Raw genomic sequence first — 20,542 nt, forward strand, 5'->3', positions numbered from 1 at the left:
CCACTGGCTGCGATGGTTCTCCTGCATCTTCCCAAGCGTGGCAATGACTTTTTGCAAAGCAAGCAAGCTGCAGGGAGCCCGTTTGCACCCCAAAGCCCACAGGTCCCAAATCCAGGCCGGATTTGCGGAGGAGCCTGCCATTCCCCGTTCCCCCTCCAGCACCTGCTCCTCAGGCAAGTGGCCAAGTGCTGCTGTGCGGGTCCCTGAACTCTGCCTCCGCCGATTTCCATGCATTTAACAGGGCTGCTCTGCAAGCTGGCACGCGGCCGGAGGGATTGCTATTCCTCTCTTCCAGCCTCCTCGAGGCTTTCCCCTCCTCCCCCGATCTGCCTCTGCCTGGTGGTCCCTCTTCCGCCTTAGGAAGTGATCCTTATTATGGCAGGGGAGAGAAAGGAAGGACACGGACACCTCCTGAATGCAGAGAGCGTTTCCTGGAGCTCCCCTGAAAAAAAACCCACCAAACCCTCAGCCCTTTGTGCCTGTTGATGTGCGTGCGGGGCTGCCAGCTCTGAGCCCCACGCTGCTGGCTCTGCCCCATCGGGGATGGCTGAAGCACAGACCCTCTGACCTCTCCTGGCAGAATTTAAATATCTCTTCCTGATACATTTAATAGGGCTTGGTGCTCTGCTCCGTTCCACTGCTGCAACCTCTCTGAAAGCAAAGTCGCATTCATATGATCAAGTCTGCTATTGCCTTTAAAAATTCCCTGTTAACTGGGAGGGACTTGCGGCTTGGGCAAGCAAGAGTGTGCAAAATACAAGGCCTTAATCCCCAGTGTTTTCAATTCTGCTTTCCCATCGTGTCCATGGCACCCCTCCGTGCGGTGTGCAACCCACCACTCCTCAAGCAGGAATTTGTTTTCCTTTACCTCTTCACAGGAGCTCAGGGATTTTCAATGGCATTCACACTGCAATGCAGGCAATGTCCATGGAAGGGAAGAATGGATTTAAGGAACTTCAACCTAATTCGCATTTGCAAAGATTGCGTGGGAGGTGCTCGGTGGTTTTGAAAGCTGCTTTTATCATCACTACCAGCAGCTCAAACCAAATGGTCAAGGCTGGACTTACATGTGGTGGAGTGTGCACCAGCCGCAGTGTGGGTCTCCCGAGCTCAGGCACTCCCCGCAGGTCGTGTACTGCTCGCAGGACTCCACGGGCACCCGGGACACCTGCAAAGGAAGCAAACACATGGGCTCAGGGCTCCTCTCTGCACGGTGGGCAAGCAAAATGAGAGCAGCTCCAGGTCCTGCTTCACCGCTTTGAGTCAAGTTAACACAACAGCCGTTCACAAACTTAAATCACTTGTTCCAACAGCCGTGCAGAAGTCAACCAAAAATAGGAAATATTGGGGACCGAGTCATGAAGTCACTCAGTCCTTTGGTACAGCCATGCCATGAATCACGGGCGCAGCCAAGCTCCAGCCCAGAGCTTGGCCAGTCTCCCACCGCCGGCGCCAGCTCTCCAGGAACCCTCCTGACCTGCCTGCCCGGAGATGCTCCCGCGGCAAAAGCAGCATCCTCTCCTCCCTGATTTACAGTCTGCTATCTTACATTTGCCGCAGGGGAATCTGCTTCAGGGAGGAAAGCTGGCAGGGAATAAAATTCCTTGGGATTTTGCAGATTGGCAGCTTATTTAACCTACGTGGGTATTTCACTGCTTGCTCCTCCTCAGCCACCCTGAGCCCTTCCAGCGCCAGCGTGGACTTGGCTGCCCCAGGCGTGACACTCCCCCCCCCCCCCCCCCCCCCCCAGGCTGCCCATCTCTCCCAGGCAAGAGATGCCAGAGCAAAAGAGAGAGGGAAGCGCACGAAGGAGCACAACCCGGATCGCTGCTGCAAGCACCCTCTTGCACTTATCACACACGCGAAAGGTCCGCGCCGCGATGCTGAGGTGTAGCACAGTCCCGACCTTTTTATCAGCAGTGAAAACCCCAAAGGCTCCAAAATGACACCCAGCTTTAACCATGGGTCATTGCTTGACTCCAATGAAGAAGTTCCACTTTAATCTTTCCAACCCATCCCCTTCCACCTCCAGCGGGCACGGCACGTTTGCATCTGCTGTCCCGACGCCGCAGCGCAGTGCCCCTGCACTGGCCCTGCTGGTGCCTCTTCAATATATTTACATTTCTATTATCAAATACTGTAAATAATTGCTGCCGTCCCTGGCACAGCTGCCCTGCAGCACCGGCCGCTCCCCTCGGGCCCCAGGAGCGATGCCTGCAACTGGCTGAAAATTAAAACAACTGTCGGCATTGCACTTGCTCTGTCCGTCAAAACAGCACCCGGCTCCCAGCAGCTGGGGCGCGCGGGGTGAAAGGAGCAGTGTCTCACCAAACAACGGCCACTTTCACGCCAAGTGCTGTTGACACAGTGAGAACCCAGTTCCTCTCTAAAGACGACACCAATAGGGCTGCTATTCTTCTTGTTTCCTCAGCCCTACTTAACAGCTTTTCCTAAAACAAAAATTGCGAGTGGATGTGCGGGGCTGGGTAGGTTTTTTTGCCGAGATGAAGTCTGGGGGACAGGCGCAGGGCTCAGCCTGGGGTATGCTCGGAGCAAAGCAGCCCTGGCTGGAACTGAGGGGTGCGAGAGGCAGAGGCAGGTGTGCTGGGCGTGCATTTAGCCAGCGATGGCTGTAAGGAGCTTCAGAAACGGGGAAGAGAAATGCAGGGTGATGGAATAGCACAGAGGCATAAAGAAAGGGCTTGGGTTTGACTCCTGGCTGCAAAAGGTGTCTGGGGTGCCTTTGCAGGGTCTCATCTGTGTGTCGGATGGCGGCACATGGCACGCTTTCCCCCGTCTTGCTTCTTCCCTCTAAGGTCCTCAAGGCACTTTACAGACATCACGGTGGCATGAGAGCAAGCCCACCAGCCTGGCAGCAGGCACATCATTGCCATCATCAGCAACGACGCAAAATTTCCCAGCGCAGACCAGAGATGCAGACATTGCACTGCTCCTGGATTTTTTTCCTAGGAGCAAACATGTTTTTCAAACCAAATGAGCATCCCACGGGAGCTGCGGTGGCTCTCGGCAGCCCCCAGAGACACCAGCCACTGCAGATTGCATCGAAGGAGGCCACTGACTTTCCCCTAAACCTGCCCAGCACATTGAGCCGTGTTGGTGGGATGGCTCTCACCCAACCCAGGGGTCAGGACAGCCCCAAAATCATTGACCATTGCCAATTCCCCACCTCTTACCCACAATGTCAGGCTTGACAGGATCTGTCCCTGTGATTTATATGCAGCTCAGGGCTTGTTTCATGTTTGTGAGGAGCTGGATGCTCTCACAGCACTCTATAAATAACAGAGGATTTGAATTATATGAATAACAGTTCATTACAGATGATTTTATGTTAGGCATTTGGGTTCTTTCTCTGCTCAGAAGCTGTGGCTTCTGCACATGATAATTCTTTAAAATTCACACAGAAATTTTTAACAATGCCTAAAGTCACAGGTTTCTAGCCCAAATGGGACCATTTGATCCTTTCTTGGCAATGCCTGCAAAATGCAGGGCAGGGAACTTCACCCGTTCACCTCTTTGCAGCACCCGGTGCCCGAAGCAGACCTGGCAGAGGCGGGTGGGTGGGTTGGCACTGGCAGAGCTGGGCTACCTGCTCCGACCAAGGATGGTCACAGGGCAGCAGAGCCCCGAGGGTCCCTCTGGGTCAGCAGTTCTGTAGCCCCAACTGCTCAGATACACCCCGTGGTCCCTGGCTGGAGGAAGGTCTAAGACTTCGGAGGAGAATAAACCATCTGCTTTTCTCCAGTGCTGTGCCCGTGACCTTGAAATTCACCCTTCATAAAAATTAATGCCAGAAAACCCACATTGCTCCAATACCCAAGTAAATGTTTAAATGAAGAAGTTCAAAAAAAGGAACAGAAGGCATTTTAATATTTGCATGCATGAAAAAGGTTGGAGTTTTTGCAGTATTTGCCGAGCTCTCACAGTAATAACACATAAATGACCGCCCTCACCATCCGCAATCCAAATATCAGGAATATTCCAACCCTCTAAAGAATATGTTTCATTTTAATGGAAAAACAAGAGGAATCCCATTAAGAGTAGGATATATCCATATGTTATCCCATACCTATCATGAACACAGAAGACTGAAAGCTATATTTCCTTCACAGACAGAAGTAAAGCTCAGATGCCCTTATTCTTCCTGACAGCAGTCTGGAAACACTCTCTCGGCTTTACGTATTTTTAAACTGTTTTCTGCCAGTTTAATTATCGTTACGAGACCAAAGGATTTGTGCATGTGAACCGCTGCGCTGGGGAAAGAAGGCAAGGAACACCAATGCCTGCAGGTGGAAGGAAAAATAACGTGGATCAGGGCTGGGAACAGTGGATTCCCAAGTCCAAGAACTTCTCGCCATATGCCCTTCAGCCATGGACTGCTGTCAAGGAAGAGAAGAAAGAGGGGGTGCAGGCAAAGAAGCAGCTGAACAGGAAGGAAACTAAGAAAATGAGACAGAAAAGCTCTGAAGGGAAAACCAGAAGAAAAGATAAAGACAGCAGAGGGATTGCTGATGGTCTCTGGTACGGCAGCAGCGGAGGCTGCCGCTGTCACCAGCATCACCCGCATCCCTGGTGGCTGGGCATCACGGCAGTGTCCTGGTGATGGGAGCGGATCCCGCTCGGCCGGGGAGGCGGCATTGGTGAGCCCTCCTCACCCATCCCTGCCCGCACACCCTGCTGCTGCCTGCGCCGCAGTCGGCTCTGCAGCCAAGGGGGAGCGAGGCTCCGGAGGATCAGCCCTGGCAGACTTCACGGTCACAGGTGGTTCAAGCCAGGAATGAAATGTTTTTATCGGTAACCAGATACAGCAGAACCAACCCAGTCCGGAGCCGTTTGCTGCCCGCCGCTGGGAGGTGGCTGACTGCTGGCAGCTGGCCATGGCAAGGCAGCGGAGAAGGCAGCGAGGGAGGAAGGAGAGAGCCTGCCCATGAGCTGTGCAGGGCCGGCGCCCCGTGCCTACAGCTTTCCAAAGGCAGCAAGGAGAGGAGTGGGTGCAGTCATCAGGTACCCGCTCAGTAACCCCAAACCGTGCCACGGCTGCGTCCAGCCTGCCAGCCTCACTCCCATGGCCACAGGCACTTGCGGCATCCCCATCCCGGCATCCCGGTCCCAGTGGGCACCAGCACCTCGCAGCTATGCATAACCAATGTGACTCCCATCTGTCACAGCCTGGTCTATTTGCTCTCTCATCCTTGCCAGCCCCTGGGGCAGCTCTGTGTGCAGCAGAATGGTTTATTTGGAAAAGACTTTGGTTTTCAGTATTTAGTTTTTAAATGCAAATACTTCTTTTTGTTTACATTAGAGGAGATAGGTCAAAGGAAGGCTCCTGGCACTCAGAGCAAACATCTGAGAAGGTCTATCACCACTTCAGGAGTGTATTTCCCACCCCAGCATAAGCTCCAAGAAAGCTGTTGCCTGAACTGATGAACTTATCCACAGAGCAGGAGCACGATCTCCTGCGGTCCCCAGAGAGCAGAGCTCTCGACTCCAGCCCCATCCTGGAGCACCAGCAGACCTCACGGCAAAGCTTGAGCTTTCAAAAGTGGGTGCCAGTTTTGGATGCCTTGAGATTTCTACTTCAGCTACCAGAAACATGAGGTGGTCCCAAAGCCATGCAGAGGCGTGCAGGAATTTTCCAAATGCAGCCTCAAATCCTGCACCTCCTTCCCGGCGGGATGGACCGCTGCCCCCCAGCAGAGCCCAGAGACCACCATACCTCTGCTGGAGCAGGCAGCAGGTCATCTGGGGGATAAGACAGGGTGACAAGTGCTCCACATCAGCGTGGTCACAGCAAATGCAAAGCGATAAAGCAGTTCAGCAGAGCTGAGGAGCATCTGCATGAAGGACAACAGCCAAGGAACCAGCACTCCTGGGAATTTCCTCACTACTCCTCCTCCCAGCCCAAGTGCTACCTCTCTTTCTTCTATCCATGCAGAAACAAACCTGCTTCTCACTAATTAAATGACAAAGTCTCATTACTGCTTTCCTTGACTGCCTGACCCAAAACATCAGAAAAAACAAAAAAAAAACCCAAAAAAACCCCCCAAAAAGAAAAAAAGAACAACCAAAAAACCCAATACAGGCTCTCCAAAACACATGAATTCAAACTCTGCCAGCCTCCAGAGAAAATAAGTGCAAGATCCAGTTCCAAATAAATATATACATAAAATAAATAAACAAGGCAAAGTTTCCATAGCTTATGCCTGCTACCAGCACAGGCCTCTGACCTCCCTGGCTGGAGACAGCCCCTGGGCATCCCACTGCCACGGCACACTGCCTGCAGACCCCTCGGGGTGCTGGAGTTCAAACAGAAAATCTATTTTTAATGACTTTGGGGAGTGTAGTAGAGATGCCAACTAGTTCAATGTAATTAAAGCTATCTATCACTCAGTGAGCAGGAGCCCAAAGTTGATGAACTTTCCAATGAGATTTTATTCTTCCCTTCATTCATGAAAAAACACCACTTTGTGCTTCTGCAGGAGACGTGAAAAAGTGTGGGAAGGAGCAAGGAGGACTCATCAGTTCCAGTCATTAACGTGTTAGGGTGACAGAGCTGGGGGAAACAAAGTCAAACTTTCCCAGAAGCTTGTAAGAAGTTTGACAGCCTCTTCTTCCTGCTGTTTCTCCACCCTGTGTCTTCACGCAGAACCGTTCAAATCTAGAGTTCCTCCTGTGATACCGTTTCTGCCAAGGAGCAAACCGGCGTGCAGGGCTGCGCAGCACTTGTCGCTTTGCTGAGCCAGCCCCGTGGGTCAGATCCACCCCACGCTGTACGAAAAGTCCTATCTGGCAATGCCTTATTCTTGCCTCGAGCAGAGCCAGGGGAGATCTCGGACATGCTAAGACTGATGCCAGCAGCGAGCAGAGGAGACCCAACAGCGAGCGGGATGCAGCCAGTGCATCGCATGGGGCAGCAGCCAGGATGCAGGGGAAGGTGGTGGCGGGGGAGCGTTTTAACTGAAAAGCACGGAGGAGTGTCCCCAAAGTGCTGCCGAGCCCCGAAGGCAGGAACGCCCGCTCCAGCCTTTAGTCCCTGTAACAGATGAAGGTATGCACCCAGGCGAGGAGCAGATGAGGGGGAGTTCTCCTGACAGGTGCAGCAGCTACTGGAGGACCCAGCTTTCCGCTCCCACGCCGCTCAGCAGAGAAAGGATTATCAGAGCTACCGAAGGGCTGTCAGAACCAAATCAACGCCTGTAACTTTTGGCAGAGAAGCAGTGAGTGGGAGAGGACACAGAGACAATGTTTCCATGACTACAAAGGGATTATTTAATTACAGCGCTGCAGATGCATGCGGAGAAAGTCCCTTAAACTCTGATCCAAGCAACCTTTTCAATGCGTTTGGCTTTACTGCTATAAGAACCTCATTAGCATCTTATGAGGACAAGCTCTGTTTGAGCACAGGAGGCCAGATAGCTTTCTTAGTGAGTAATCAGACCTTCCCCAAGCATACCTGTCTCCTTGGCACCCAGCTGCTCTCCATGTACAGCACTAGGCTCCCAAGAGAGGTGATGAAAGTTAGGGCAGCCTCCTCTGGGAAGCAAGAAAGAGTGAAAAAACCAGCAAGTGCCCCAAAGTAAGGCTTGATCAACCTGTAAAACTTCCTCAAGCCAGAGTTTCCTCCATCTAAGCAAGCAGCAGCCAGCAGGATGCGGGCGCGGAGCAGACTCATGTTCTGGCACGCAGGCTCCTGCAGGCAAATGCTTTCCTGTGGTTTACCACAACTCGAGTTAATCATTGCATCAGTATGAAACACCTGAGCGAGATTTGTTGGACCAACAAAGTGCCAGGCAGAGATCCCATCCGCACTCCCAGGGGCAGCACAGTGTCATGTAAACCTGGAGGAGGAGAAATGGATTTTCATCTCGAACATGGGCTGCCTGCAACCATTCACCGAATGCTCGGTCTGTTCAATCTGGCAGCTCCTCCTCTGCGCTCGGCAGGCGACAATGCTGCTCGCTTGCTGCAGAGCGGACTCGTGCAGGAGGTGGTACAGGGGCAGGGTACCATCCGTCTGGCACGGGCACTGACCGTGCCCCTTCCTGGAATGGGGGTCCCAGCGCCTCGCCCTCCCTTGGATCCCAGCTGTGCCATTGCAGCGCAGCCCTCCGGGCTGTGCACAGCGTTTGGGATCCCATGCTGTCACTTGCATGCCCACCCCATGCTCAGAGTTAGCCCCTGGCATGCCAGTGCCAGCATACATGTGACAGCCACCTCTCCAAAGTGGCTTGGCAGCATCAGTTCTCCCTCCTGCTTTGCATGGACCATCTGCATCTGGGAAACGCGTGGCTGGGGATGCACGTCCAGCATCCCCATACGTCAGCTATGCATGTCCGCTGCTATGGGAGAGCAGGCCAGCAGAAAAACCTTGTGCACCTACAAGATCAGGAAGGAATTCCTCCATCTCCAGCATAAAAATAATAACACTGGCTGAAGTATTTACACAGGCTTCTGGAATAAGCAAACGCAGCAAAATTTATGGGTTGAATAATCAGGTCATACGGGACCGCAGAGGTGCAGCCACATGCTCGCTCCTGCCCAGCTCTCCCGCAGCAGTTGTGTCCCACGCTGCTCCTGCGCCGCATGGTGCTGGCTGGGGAGCCCGGTGCAGCACCCTAACGCACGCGGCGTGCACCACAGCTGGGGCATACGGGATCCTCAGCAGAGTATCTGGCTCATTTGGGACACTAAGCTGCTCTATTCTCCCGCAGAACTGACCACAGAAACTCTACTTGACAAGGAAAGGGGGTAACATGATAAATGTGTACACACACTAATAATGAAGAATGAGATGCTAAAGGTCTCCACCAGGAAAATGAGGTTATGTTACAATACATCCATGTGTTTCCTCCCCTGGAAAACCACCGTGCCTCAGGGGAGCTGCATTTTTGCTCTTGACTGCAAAAAAAGTTCAAGTGAGTATCTGGAAATCAGGCTCTTTCCAGGCGTGCTGCACAGCGCTGCTGCTCCGTCCGGGTGGGAGATCCTCCGCAACAGCTCTGTGTGCTGCTGGCATCGGCCGGGGTGACACAAACTCCCTGCTGCCCATGGGAAGTCCCTCTGGAATTGCTCCGGACTTCAGGATAAGAGGCTGATGTGCCTGGAGCGGCCACATGGCACATCCAAGCATCCCTGCTGAGGGACATCACTGCTGCCATCAGAAGTGACTTCTTGAAGCGCTGGCACTGTCTTCTGATGAACAGCACACTGCTCGGCGAGACCACCCTGCCACAGCCACACAGCCAATGAGCAGTGCCCTGATTAGTCCAGGCCTCAAGGGAACTAATTAATAAGGATGAAAAGGGAGCAGCTTTCCAAAATTTCTGGGCTCAGGTGGGGATCTATCCAACACAGTAAACTTTCATCTCGCATCAGTTCACGGCCTCCACGTTCGGTGCTTTGCCTTGCTGCCACGTAACTCGTAGCACACTCCCTGCAGTCATTTATAAGTTTTAGCAGAAGCTCAGAAAATTAATTAAGGTGAATAATTATAAAGTGTGTGCTTCTTTCCCTCTCTGTTTTGCAAGGAAGCGGCAAAAATAGAATTCGGAATAATTTCGGAGTTGTAACCAATGTAATTAGGTGTTCAACGCACACTTACAATTGGGCTGCACTTGTTAAAATTACTGTTTTAGTCAGAACATTGCCAGAGAGTCATTAACAGCACAATGGTTTGATTCCCTGGGACTCTAATTAGACTTGGACGCCTTGCAGCTCAGGGGATGCCCAGCTCCACTGCCCGCTCGGCACTACAGGTGATGCCCGGCAGCGCTGTGGGAACCTCACCAAGGCTTCCCGGGCACTTCCCAGCCCCAGGGCATGGGGACTCGGCCAGGAGGAGAGCTAGGACAGGGGACAGAGCTCTCAGCATCAGGCAGTGGGAAGAGGTTGCTCTGTGACATGGAATGCCCCGGTCATGGCTCTGACTTGGTGCTTCGGTCTGCAGCGGTCACGCTGGACGGTGCAGGTGGGGGCATCTCAGGCTCTGCTGTTTCCTCCTCGGAGAGAGGATCTCAGTTCACTTTATAGAAATCCCTTTATTTCTTCTGTGCAATGGCTTCACAGGGCTTTAGGCGGGAAAAAGACAGGTCTGTGTTAACTCTGTCCCTACACTGTGCATGCTTGGACAGCAAACAGCCACGCTGTCCTTAGGGCTGCAGTCAGGAGATGCCCAGCTGGGAATAATTGCAACACAAGCTACAGCAGGACAAACCTTCTCTCCTGCTGCCTGCAGCAAACAGCCGTCCTCCGGCCCCATCTCCTGCGGGATGTTTGCTCCCTGGGCAGAGCGCTGGTGCAAGCGCCTGGCTGGTGGCTCCCAGCTGCGCCGATGCAGCTTGCTCCACCTCAAAATCAAAGACTGTGCTGCTCAGAGTTTGCCCCAGCACAGATGTTGTTGGGGGTCAACATTTCCAGGTACGTTCCCACAGCCCTCATCAGCACGCCTCCCTGGCCTTGGTGTTAAGGAGCATCCACGATGTGATGACGACTGGAAGTGGGGACACCCTGGAGGGAATGATAGCGGCCATCTGGAAACACCCTGAGCATTTATAAACAGCAGCCCCGCTCCAAGCGGCTTCTTATACTGGTTTGGAGATGATGGAGGCTTCAGAGTAAGTGTCAATGCACTCCCTGTGTCAGAGAAAGGAGCTCCATGCTCTGAAACGCAGACATCCAGCTCTGTTATGAAAGACTTAAATCTCAGTGGTGTGTATCGCAGGAAAGCTCAGTGCCTGCTGCTTGCAATTGCCTTCAGCCGTCTGTTTTTCCTCTCTCCCCATAAAAACCACATGCCAGACAGCAGAGGCCCCTTCCCCCAAGCTGCTAGCCTAGAACTCATGAATTCGGTTAAGTTGTTAAAAAGGATTGTGGCAGGCTAAGATAAAACAGAGGAGTTTAAAATGACAAACAGACTCCTAAATGGGATTAGAGTCTTAATGAAAACAGTAATGAATGAATGAGGCAACCAAATATTACCCATTAATATTAGACAGATAGATTAGATCCCTAGGCACTGCATTTAAAACCGACATGAAATCACTTCAATTACTCTGCATTGATAAATAACAAGGCCATATTTACTGTTAAAACACATTTCCTCCACCCTCCCCCATGCTTGCTTTGGCTTCTGCTTCCCAGGAGTGAGAGCAGACCATTGAGAGGCTGAAAAAATGCACCAGGCTGGAAGCTTCCACCGCTCCCCTCCTCTCTGCAGGAGACCTGGGCCAGGCAGCATCCACCGCACACGTATTCCAGGGCACCTGCTGCAGAGGACGAGTCCCATTAGTCTCAATTACCACCATCAACACCGCTGTCACAGCTCTTGCATTTCTGTGCAAGAGCCAAAGCAATCACTGCCGACTCGCTCAAAACCTGATGCTCGCAACATCCTTCCATCTCAGAAATTCATTCTACCTTCATTTGCTGGTGGATACAGCTGCTCTGCATCCTCCTTTCCACACGGGGAAAGTGAGATTAACCTGATCAGAGGCCTCTTCTAATGAAGAGATCATAGATGGATAATTCCTGGGTGCTTGGTGGCATTTACATGCTAATGATGAAAGGCACTCTGGTAAAGGTAATGTCAACAAGAGTCCCTTGTCCTTGCATCCCAGCCTCCAGCCTAACCATCTGTTCTCTGGGTTCAGGAAAGCCCTAGAGAACAGGTTGGTGCTAGGAAAGCTGCAAATCGTCCTTTCCAGCTCTGCTGCCTTGCCTTGCAAACCTTCCTGCCTGGCTGAGGTCCTCACTATGTGACTAGGGGTGCTTCGCCCAGAGCTGGATGGCCAGCCCAGCTGACAGGCTAAACAGAGCACGACTGCAAGCCCACTGACGTTAGTGTGTCAAATCACTGATGCCTTGCTGCTACGGGATCTCAAATATCTTTGCAAAAACCTCACATTCAGCCACATAACATATCAGTAAACAAGAAAAACGTAACTCATTTCAGAGGTGCAAGAGGAACAGCGTGAAGAAAAAGTGCAGAGCAAATCGCTAGCAGCATAGCAAGCCAGAGAACCTGAGCCCAAACCCCAGTCCTTGCTGCAGTCATCGGATACATCATCTGATGTTTCCCTGGGGAGAGGAGTGGAATAACCCCCCCAGTTTCCCCTCAGCTGGGATAAAATCCCTTGGGGAAAGGCTACACAGCGGTTGAATGGGGCTCCTGGCTACTCCAGCTAAAATACTGCTGAGCGTGGAAGATTCATTAAGTGTGGGAATGGGGGGCAGGAGGGCTGAGGGGGTTGTGTGTACCATGCAGATATAAATTAACTTTCCAGGAAGGCAACGAAACCCAGTCTTTGTGCTTTCCCACCCCAAAACGAGGGGTAAAGCAGGAAAGCGAAGAGGGAGGAATGCGCAGAGCTCTTCCCACAGCTTGGGGGATGGATGACCTTTCCAATACTACACCTGTATAAATCTTATTTAATGAAATAATAATAAAAAAAAAAGAATAAATGAAGGTTAAATCATTCCCTGCAGCAGATTTACATTGAAAACAAAGTCTGTTCAGACAGCGGTTGGTTTGCACAACAGGCCTTTAACATTCCTTTCCTAACTACTAGGGTGACTCCTGACCAGCTAACCACAAGATGAGTGATAGGAGCCCTCAAAGCCAAAGGCAACTTGCCAAGACAGAGGCAAAAGGAACAGCGCTAGTCTGGGGTTTACTTTAAACACACAATTAGGGGTTTCGCTGGGTCACAAGTCACAACATTGTGGGTTTCACCCACCAAACCTTCCCCACAACATTCCCATCCTCTGGGACGTGACTTCATTTTCAGTGCCACCACCCAAGTCAGCACTTTAGACACCTACTTCCCCTCCCTTTGCACACCGCCGAGCAAACACCACCGCCTGCGGCTTGGAAGTGCCCCTGGGAAACTGGGAAAACTAACCAAGGGCCTCCCATTATCTGCAATAAAAGCTGGAATGGTTTTTGTAGCCAGAGAAGGTTGGGCAAAGAGTTTAGCTTTCATCTTTACCTGCTTTTCCTTGGGCTGGTGTTTTGCTGTATGGGAGAAACAGAATCAAAGAGCAGCTCTGGGGCTATGGTATTGCTTTGATGAAAGGCAGAGGTGATATAAGCTCAGAGCTTATACATAAACTTCAGAATTGCTGCATTAATGCTCCCAGTGCTGCAATGCTAAGTCACTTGTCCCTAGAAGCCATATCAGCTCCCGCTGTAAACAGTTACTTTGACATCAGCTTCTCACTGTCCGGATATAACACTCAAAACGGTGGCATTTTGGGCAAATAATGCCATGAAACTATTTCTGCTCCATCAGAGCCTGAGGAACTTCTGCATATATTTCCATAAATATCACTGGCGTCAGTACAGCAATAGACCTGGCAGACTGCGAGGGGGATCCTGCAGATTGCTGCTGAGTCCACCTACAGAGACCGGCTCTCAGAAAAGCTACGGGGTTGAAAGGACTTTGACTGAAACCACAAAATAAACCAGCCTGCATGAAAATTGGTAGCCCTCACTTTCTAGTGAGGCTGAAAATGGGGGGGAAGGTCCTCCCAGCTATCGAAAAGTGCAAGCCTTACCCCAGGAGGCTGAAAGTAGATGGCACTGACTTGCAGATCAGTTCATTAAGGCCAACTTAGGAATGCCAGGAATCTGTGAGGATGCACCAGGAGAAGGACCAGTGGGTAACTGACCTGCTTGCTGTCTCCTGCCTCTGGCAGGGTATGGGCGCAAGGAACCACCACGGTGGTTCTTACCGCTGTATGAAAGAGATGAGTCTACCAACACTTCTTGACAAAATTTAGTCCCTGGTGTTGTGTTTCTCAGGTGCAGACCTCCCATGGGAGGTGAATCCCCGCCGGTGTCTGGGGCAGCGGAGGTGGAGGGGGATCTTCCCTCCCCTCAGCTGCCTTCCTGCTGGAAGCCCGCACCAGAGCAGCTGCTCCAAGGGCATTTCTCTGCAGGGTAGCTGGCAAGGGACAGGGTTAATAGGCCCACTCCATGTGTGACCTCTTTTCCCTCTCTCTGAGAGCTTCTAATTACCAAGCTAAAGAAAGAGGGGTAGCCAGCAATCCCACCGCTCGCTGGTGCCTGCCCTTGCTGATCTGATCGATCGCAGCCCGCCGGCGGAGAGAAGGGCTTCACCCCTGCGTAGAGACTGAGGTCTCCAAGAAAGGCAGCTTCTCCTGTCCCACCCACCCACGGAGCAAGCTAATGGAGGCCAAAGCCACCCTGGAAAAAAACAGGAGCATCAGCAGGTCCCTTTTTCCAAAAAGGAGAGCAGCTTGGGAGGGCCATGAATAAATAATGCTGCTAATGAAAAGATGCCTGCGCAGCTCCGGCAAGGTGGAGGAAGCAGACCGATGACTCTATTTCTGATGCACCGGCAGCCTGACAATTGGCAAATGAACCTCTGCAGTTATGTGTTTCCCCTCTTTATTCTTTTCTCATAAAACTGGCAGGAACAGGGGTAGGAAGAGATGCTGGCGGCAGCTGTGTTCAGTATGAAAAATGAGCAGCATATGTATGGGAGGCAGCTGGAGCCCAGCGCTTGCTGCAGAGCGAGGGACCCCACGGCTCCCTCCAGCTCCCCTGCCACACTGGTTATTTCCCTCTCTCCAGTGGGGCCCCGTGCTTAACCCTTGCCTTGCTCCATTGCTGCATGTACCACAATGGAGCAAATCAGCCAAACCCACAGGGACCTGAGGCTGCACCCGATGGTCACCAGCACCCCGTGTCCCGGAATGACAGCATGTTCCCTACGTTTCTGGCATGCCCAGGAGCTTTAGGAGAAGTTGTAGCCCTGCTGGAATGGGCAACATGTGTACACACAGAATAATAGACCACAGCTGCTCCCAGAAGCAGATGAAACATTATCCTCAGTTTATAGATGAGGGACTAGCACTGGTGAGAGCAGTGCAATGGGGCACAGCACAAGGGCTGCAGCCCAGGCGGAGCAGCAACATGTTCCCCTTCCTGGGCTGCCTCCATGAACCGCTGCTGCTCTTCCTCCAGGGCCTGCTCAGCCTGAGGTCTCCGCACAGCACTTTCTAGGGGCACACAGACAAGGTCTGCAGCAATTTGCCCCAAAACAACTGGGAGACCCCATGTTGGGGCCAGTGTCCCAATGCCACCGCTCTCGTGCCCGCCATGGAGGCAGAGCTGGAGTTCCCTCTGCCATATGGCTTCTCCCCACCCCTGCCCTTACAGCATCCCCCCTCAAGTGCCTGGCCACTTGCCACCCCTGGCATGCATGGGGACATGGAGGCCACATTTTGTTTACCCTCTGTGCTCAGGAGAAAGCCCAGGGCTGCACGGGAGGACGTGTCTTGCCACCCACCTTGAAAGGGACCCCACGTGGCCAACTGGCCGTGGCACAGCAGGGTGGGCAACCCTGCATCTGCCCGCTCCGAACAGACTGGCAGGCTGTGCTCTGCGACAATGCGGGCTTTGTTCCTGGCTTTGGCACGTCCGAGGGTGTCAATGACACTGAAAAGCTTTGACTGGCCCTTTCTGTTTGTTTTCTTGGCACACGCAAGTATCATTTAAATAGCCCAACCTCAGCTCTGCCCTGCACCTCGCGTGTGACTGACATTATTATTCAACAGCAGCTCTGCCCAGAGAATGGGCTGAGCAGAAAACGGCGGCTTCCAGCCCCTCCAGCTCCTACGATGCCTGCTTACCTCTCTGCTTTCCCAGGAAGGCATCACACACCCCAGGCTGGGTGAGCGGGAGCCTGGCTGGGGGGGCTGGGGGCTCATTCCTTGGATGCCCACATCCCATGGGACATGGCCTTTCCACGGGGATGGTGAGCTTTGGGGCTGTGTGGGGAGGTTCAGCGCAGCGACCCCAGACCCTGCATGGCTTCTTCTCTGTAGCCCCTCATGAAAGTCTGCTGCACACTGCAAGCACACAAGCAACTCTCAATTCCCCATTTTATGAACCATTTCAGGGTTCTTCAAATTGTTTAAATACTGCAGAAACCTAAGAGGAAAGTCACAGGCATGGCTGGTTTGTGTAATTTTATAGAGCCTTGAAAATCGAAAGCATTTGAATGCCCTAAGTAGCTTTAAAGGTCAGAGTTGTATCATTACTGTTTTCACAGCCTGACTGTGGTCCTACTACTGGTTTGCTCCAGGAACACTGCCATAGTCTCCATGGCTTTTTAGTAAGTATTGCTCTCTAACTACATTACGCTGTCCTTGCCAGTCAATTTTCTGCTACTCCATCACTTTCCCATTTGTATATCATTACATACGGCTGTCAAAAATAATTTAGGAACCTGACCACCAGCATGAGAAATGAACCCTCCTAGGTATATCCCAAACTCTCTAATTCTGAAAGAAAATGAGCTTTAAGCCCTTTTCCCCAAGAAGGAAACCACTGACCCATGGCAGTTGTAGCACGCTGGCCCCATTGTTGTGCACAGGCACGCCGGTGTAGGGGGTGAGTACCAAAAAGAACATCTCAAGAGACAACACGGCAAAGCTTCAGGGGCCACATCAAACCAGAGGAAAACAAAGAGCCATCAAAATGTGCAGTTTGTTGTACGATTCTGTGTTCTAAGGTGCTGCGTTTGCTGCCACCGCAAGCCAGGCACTGCAGGTACCCGTGCAGCTGCTGCACACCCTCTGCCCTGACCGCCACGGGGCCAGGATGGGCTGGAGTTTAAGATACTATTTGCACTGAAGCCTCAAGACATGTGGATTATCCTCATTTACTGCTCTGAACAAGGTATTTTACTGTTCCTGTAGGGATGCACGAAGACAAAGCACCTGCCGCCCTCCTGGGCCGATCCTGCCTATGGTAACCTTGGGTGTCTTGCCCTGTGATAAGGTGCCAGACTTGCTCTCTCAAGGCTGGAGAGGAGCCCCAGCGTAATAGTTTAGACTCAAAGAGCAAATTTAGACAAAGAGGAACATCACCGCTCCTCTGACTCCCAGGCTGTGAAAGGCCACAGGACTGCTCTGCCTCACTGGGATGACAGCAGAGAGCAAGGTTCGGGTCAACCCCATCTCCTCTAAAAGGCAAATCATTGGTTTCGAGTCCCACAGAAGAGCCTCTGGGCACAGCCTCTGGCTCCTGGAAATGGTCAAATCTTGTGGCAGAGATCGAGCACAGAGCACCAGCCCCGCACGGGCTGCAGGGCTGCTCAGCCTCGGAGCAAGCAGTCCTGCACAGATCCTGTTCCCTCCCTCTCTGAACACACACACACTTCTGGCAGCGCGGCATATGCCATTAATTAGCTGTTTCATCACAGGCCAGCGCTAACGCTAGAGCTCTCCAAGATGCAAACCAAACCACTGCGCCCTCGCCGAGTACAGAGGACACCCATTCCATGGGAGCAGCAATCTCTCCTTTTGCAACAAGTTACAAGAACATTTGTCATTATTATAATACATTTACGGTTGTATAGCGCTCATCTTTTCCTCCTGTAACAGAAGGTGTCGCCAAGGACCTTAAAGTCCATCACAAACACTAACAGATGCAGTCAGCATCGCTGCAGCTTCCACCCTTTGGAGGCTTTTCCACTGTCACTGAACGCCTCCCCTTCCCTTCACTCGAAAGACTCTTTGGTTGTTGGAGAAACCAGCCGACGGTGGGGAGACAGGCTGGTGCCTCCTACCCACATCATCCGTGTGTCCCCGAGATGATCAGGCTGAGCCATGTCACCTAGCAGGGAGGAGGCTCCTTGAGTTATCACAGGCAGCTATCAGCTTCCCACCCTTCCCAGCGCTGGCAGCTTTTGATGCCCAAAAAAGCGTGTGGGAGAGACTCGCTCTCTGCCGTGTGCGGCGAGCTGAAGGGGTGAGACATCAGCGCTGTCAGCGCTGCAGCGCAGATCGACTCCAGACGTTTCATATGAAAACCCCGAGCTCTTCACATTAGTAGCTGCAACAAGGAGACACTCACAGTGGCTTTCACTGACAGCTATGGTTGCTCTAATTTCTTCCAGCATCCTTGGAAGCCGTGGGACAAATTTGCTACTGGTGTAATACTTCAACTCATTTCAATAAATTAATGCTGAGACTAAATTTGGCCTTGCATATTCTGCTCCCAAGCCTAGTCATCAGTAGTGGAAATAATATGGTGTTTGCTGCTCTGATGTTGCCATCTTTTGTGCATATGAAAATGACAAAGACATCGGGCCCTCAAAGTCCAATTGAAGAATAACTGGAAACCCAAAGTGGCACTAAATGTTATTTTCTAAATAAAATGCATTCAATTAGAGACCATGAGGCTGTAAAGCATTAAAAAAGATCAGTTAGAATAGGGAAAAGAAAAAGAAAAAAAAAGTATTCAAACCTTCAGAGACTTCATTAGATGCACAGGATACCCTCTATTCTTTGGGACAGGCAGGAGATAAAGGAAATGCAAAACAATGCAAATATTTCCAGCAGCTTATGCTGCCTCAGAAGGGCCTGGATGCTTCCACACTGCTGCATTTCCAGCTCAACTGTTGCATCTAGTCCCTGCTGAGGGCTGTACGTTGCCCCACTCCCACAGGCAGGCACATCTGATTTCGCCTCCACCAGCACCTTTTGTTACACAAACAAATTTCCCAGGTTGTTTTCAAACCCAGCAAGTTTGTTTCATTAAAGCAAGCCCCTATTTACAAGCACTGGTGGTCTGGAACACTCCCACCGCCTCGTTTGGCAGTCCCTGTGCCTGCCCACAGCACGGGGGTCCTACAGCAATTCCCGCTGTGCTGCCCACGTGGCCGAGGTGTCGTGGTCTGCGCAGGGATGTCCCCATCCCAGGGTACCATCCCCCCAGCCCTGCAGACTGGGCTGGAGCTTTGCTTCCAGAAGCAAAAGCTGACAGCCACTTGGGGGATGTACAGCAAACCCTGAGCAAGGTCGAGACCCGTTAGACAAGGGGTGGAAAAAGCTCCCCTGTGTCTGTATGCATTAGGCAAGGCAGGTGAGAAAATACAGATGAAACAAGAAAAAGCAGAGAACAGAGCAATCAACATTCCTGCTTCAGTGTCTGCAGTGAGATGCTGCAATGGGAGGAGAAGGCACAGTGCGAGGATGGGCTTGAACACAAGGGATTAGAGATCTCTGCAGGTGTGTGGATGGCAGGGGGGCCTGGGTGTCAGGGTCTCCAAATCGCCCCCATAACCTGCAGAGGAGGAGCTCGTCCAGGCTCACATCCTGGTGCTGAAAGCCAGTCTGCATTACGAGCTGTCTGCCACATCTATATATTAATAAGACCAGGAATACAACAGATGCTCTCAAAACTTCAGCAAACACCACAAAGGCCATCAGGCAAAGGAGGACAAAGACAATCGTATTTCACACAGTAGGAGCCGGTAAACCCATGCTTTGAGCAACAAAGTCGCAGCCAAACAAACATGACCCCGAGCGGGATCTATGGCTCTGGCAGGCACATTCTCAGCCTACACAAACAGGGAAAGATGAGATGCATTTATCTCAGATACTTTGTTTCAACAGCTTTCCTTAACAGCTCTGGCCCCTTGAATTAATACCCATGGCCAAGCAAGCTGCAGAACGGGCTCACAGTGGGGGAGGTATCATTATCTACATGCCCTTTCACTATTTCCGTAGAAGGATCGAAGACCAGGTGAGAATTCTTTGCACACTAGATTATTTCTTTGTTGGGGGGGTGTGTGTGTGTTTTAAGAGAAAGTAATTGTCACTTGAAATCATTCAGGTGCAGATGCAACAAATTGCTGACCTGCGGCTGATCTGAAACAACAGCGACGGTATCTCAACTCTACCAATAAATACACACTCGCAATGGGGGAGAGGGGAGAACAGCCTACACATAACTGAAGATGGATTTATTCCAGCCTTTGCTATAAGGCTGAAGGCTGGGAAGCCGAATCCCTCTCTCCCAGGGTTTCATTAGCCGGGAATGGCTTTCTAACGAGATTTACACAATCTAGCCTGGAGCCTACACATTTTGCTCTGCACCCAAAGACAATAACAACAGGGAGCTAAGGAGATGCCTTCTTTTTCTCTGGTCACCCATAATTCAAGGCTGTTACACTGCTGCCATCAATGTGATTACACAGAGCACAAAAATAAAATAAAAACCTGCCCTTCTATAGCATTAAGTCTCCAATTTCAACTGACCCAAGCCAGGAGAATTTATGGTTATGGGGACCACATTCAGTCCATTAGGAAAGGATAGGAAATTGCCAGCTGGGATCTAGATGACATTCTCACCTCTCCTTCCACCGACCGGGAGCCCAGCTGGGGCGAGCACCGCTCCCGTACAGTGCTGCAGTCCCCCATCCCCGCGGACATCACAGAAGGGGGCTGGGGGGCTATTTCAGGAGGCTCTCTCTGCACGTGGGGTAGTGGCAGGTGGAACTGTGGTCCTAAGCCCCACCACAGCCCTGCAAGGACAAGGAGAGCCCCAAGCTGGCCATCCCCTTATGCACTTTGGTGGGTCAAGGTCCTTTGTTGGATGGGATGCAGCTTTCCTGGAATGGTACGTCCTCTGCTGCAGCAAACCCACATCTGTACAAAGCCTAAACCCAGATGCCCTGCTAGCACACTGCCGCCTTACAGGGATGCT

The 20,542-nt window shown here is 51.8% G+C and overlaps 1 protein-coding gene across 1 annotated transcript in view; it reads right to left on the bottom strand.

The window, feature by feature from the left end:
- The window catches only part of PLXNA2 (plexin A2), a 179,638-nt gene that overhangs the window by 73,818 nt on the left and 85,278 nt on the right, over positions 1–20,542 (bottom strand). The window contains exon 5 of the mRNA XM_056361787.1: positions 1,068–1,168. Coding sequence (XP_056217762.1) covers positions 1,068–1,168 — 101 coding nt within the window. The remainder of the gene's footprint in view (positions 1–1,067; positions 1,169–20,542) is intronic.

Source organism: Falco biarmicus, chromosome 16 (assembly GCF_023638135.1).
Source record: "Falco biarmicus isolate bFalBia1 chromosome 16, bFalBia1.pri, whole genome shotgun sequence".
Lineage (NCBI taxonomy): Eukaryota > Metazoa > Chordata > Aves > Falconiformes > Falconidae > Falco > Falco biarmicus.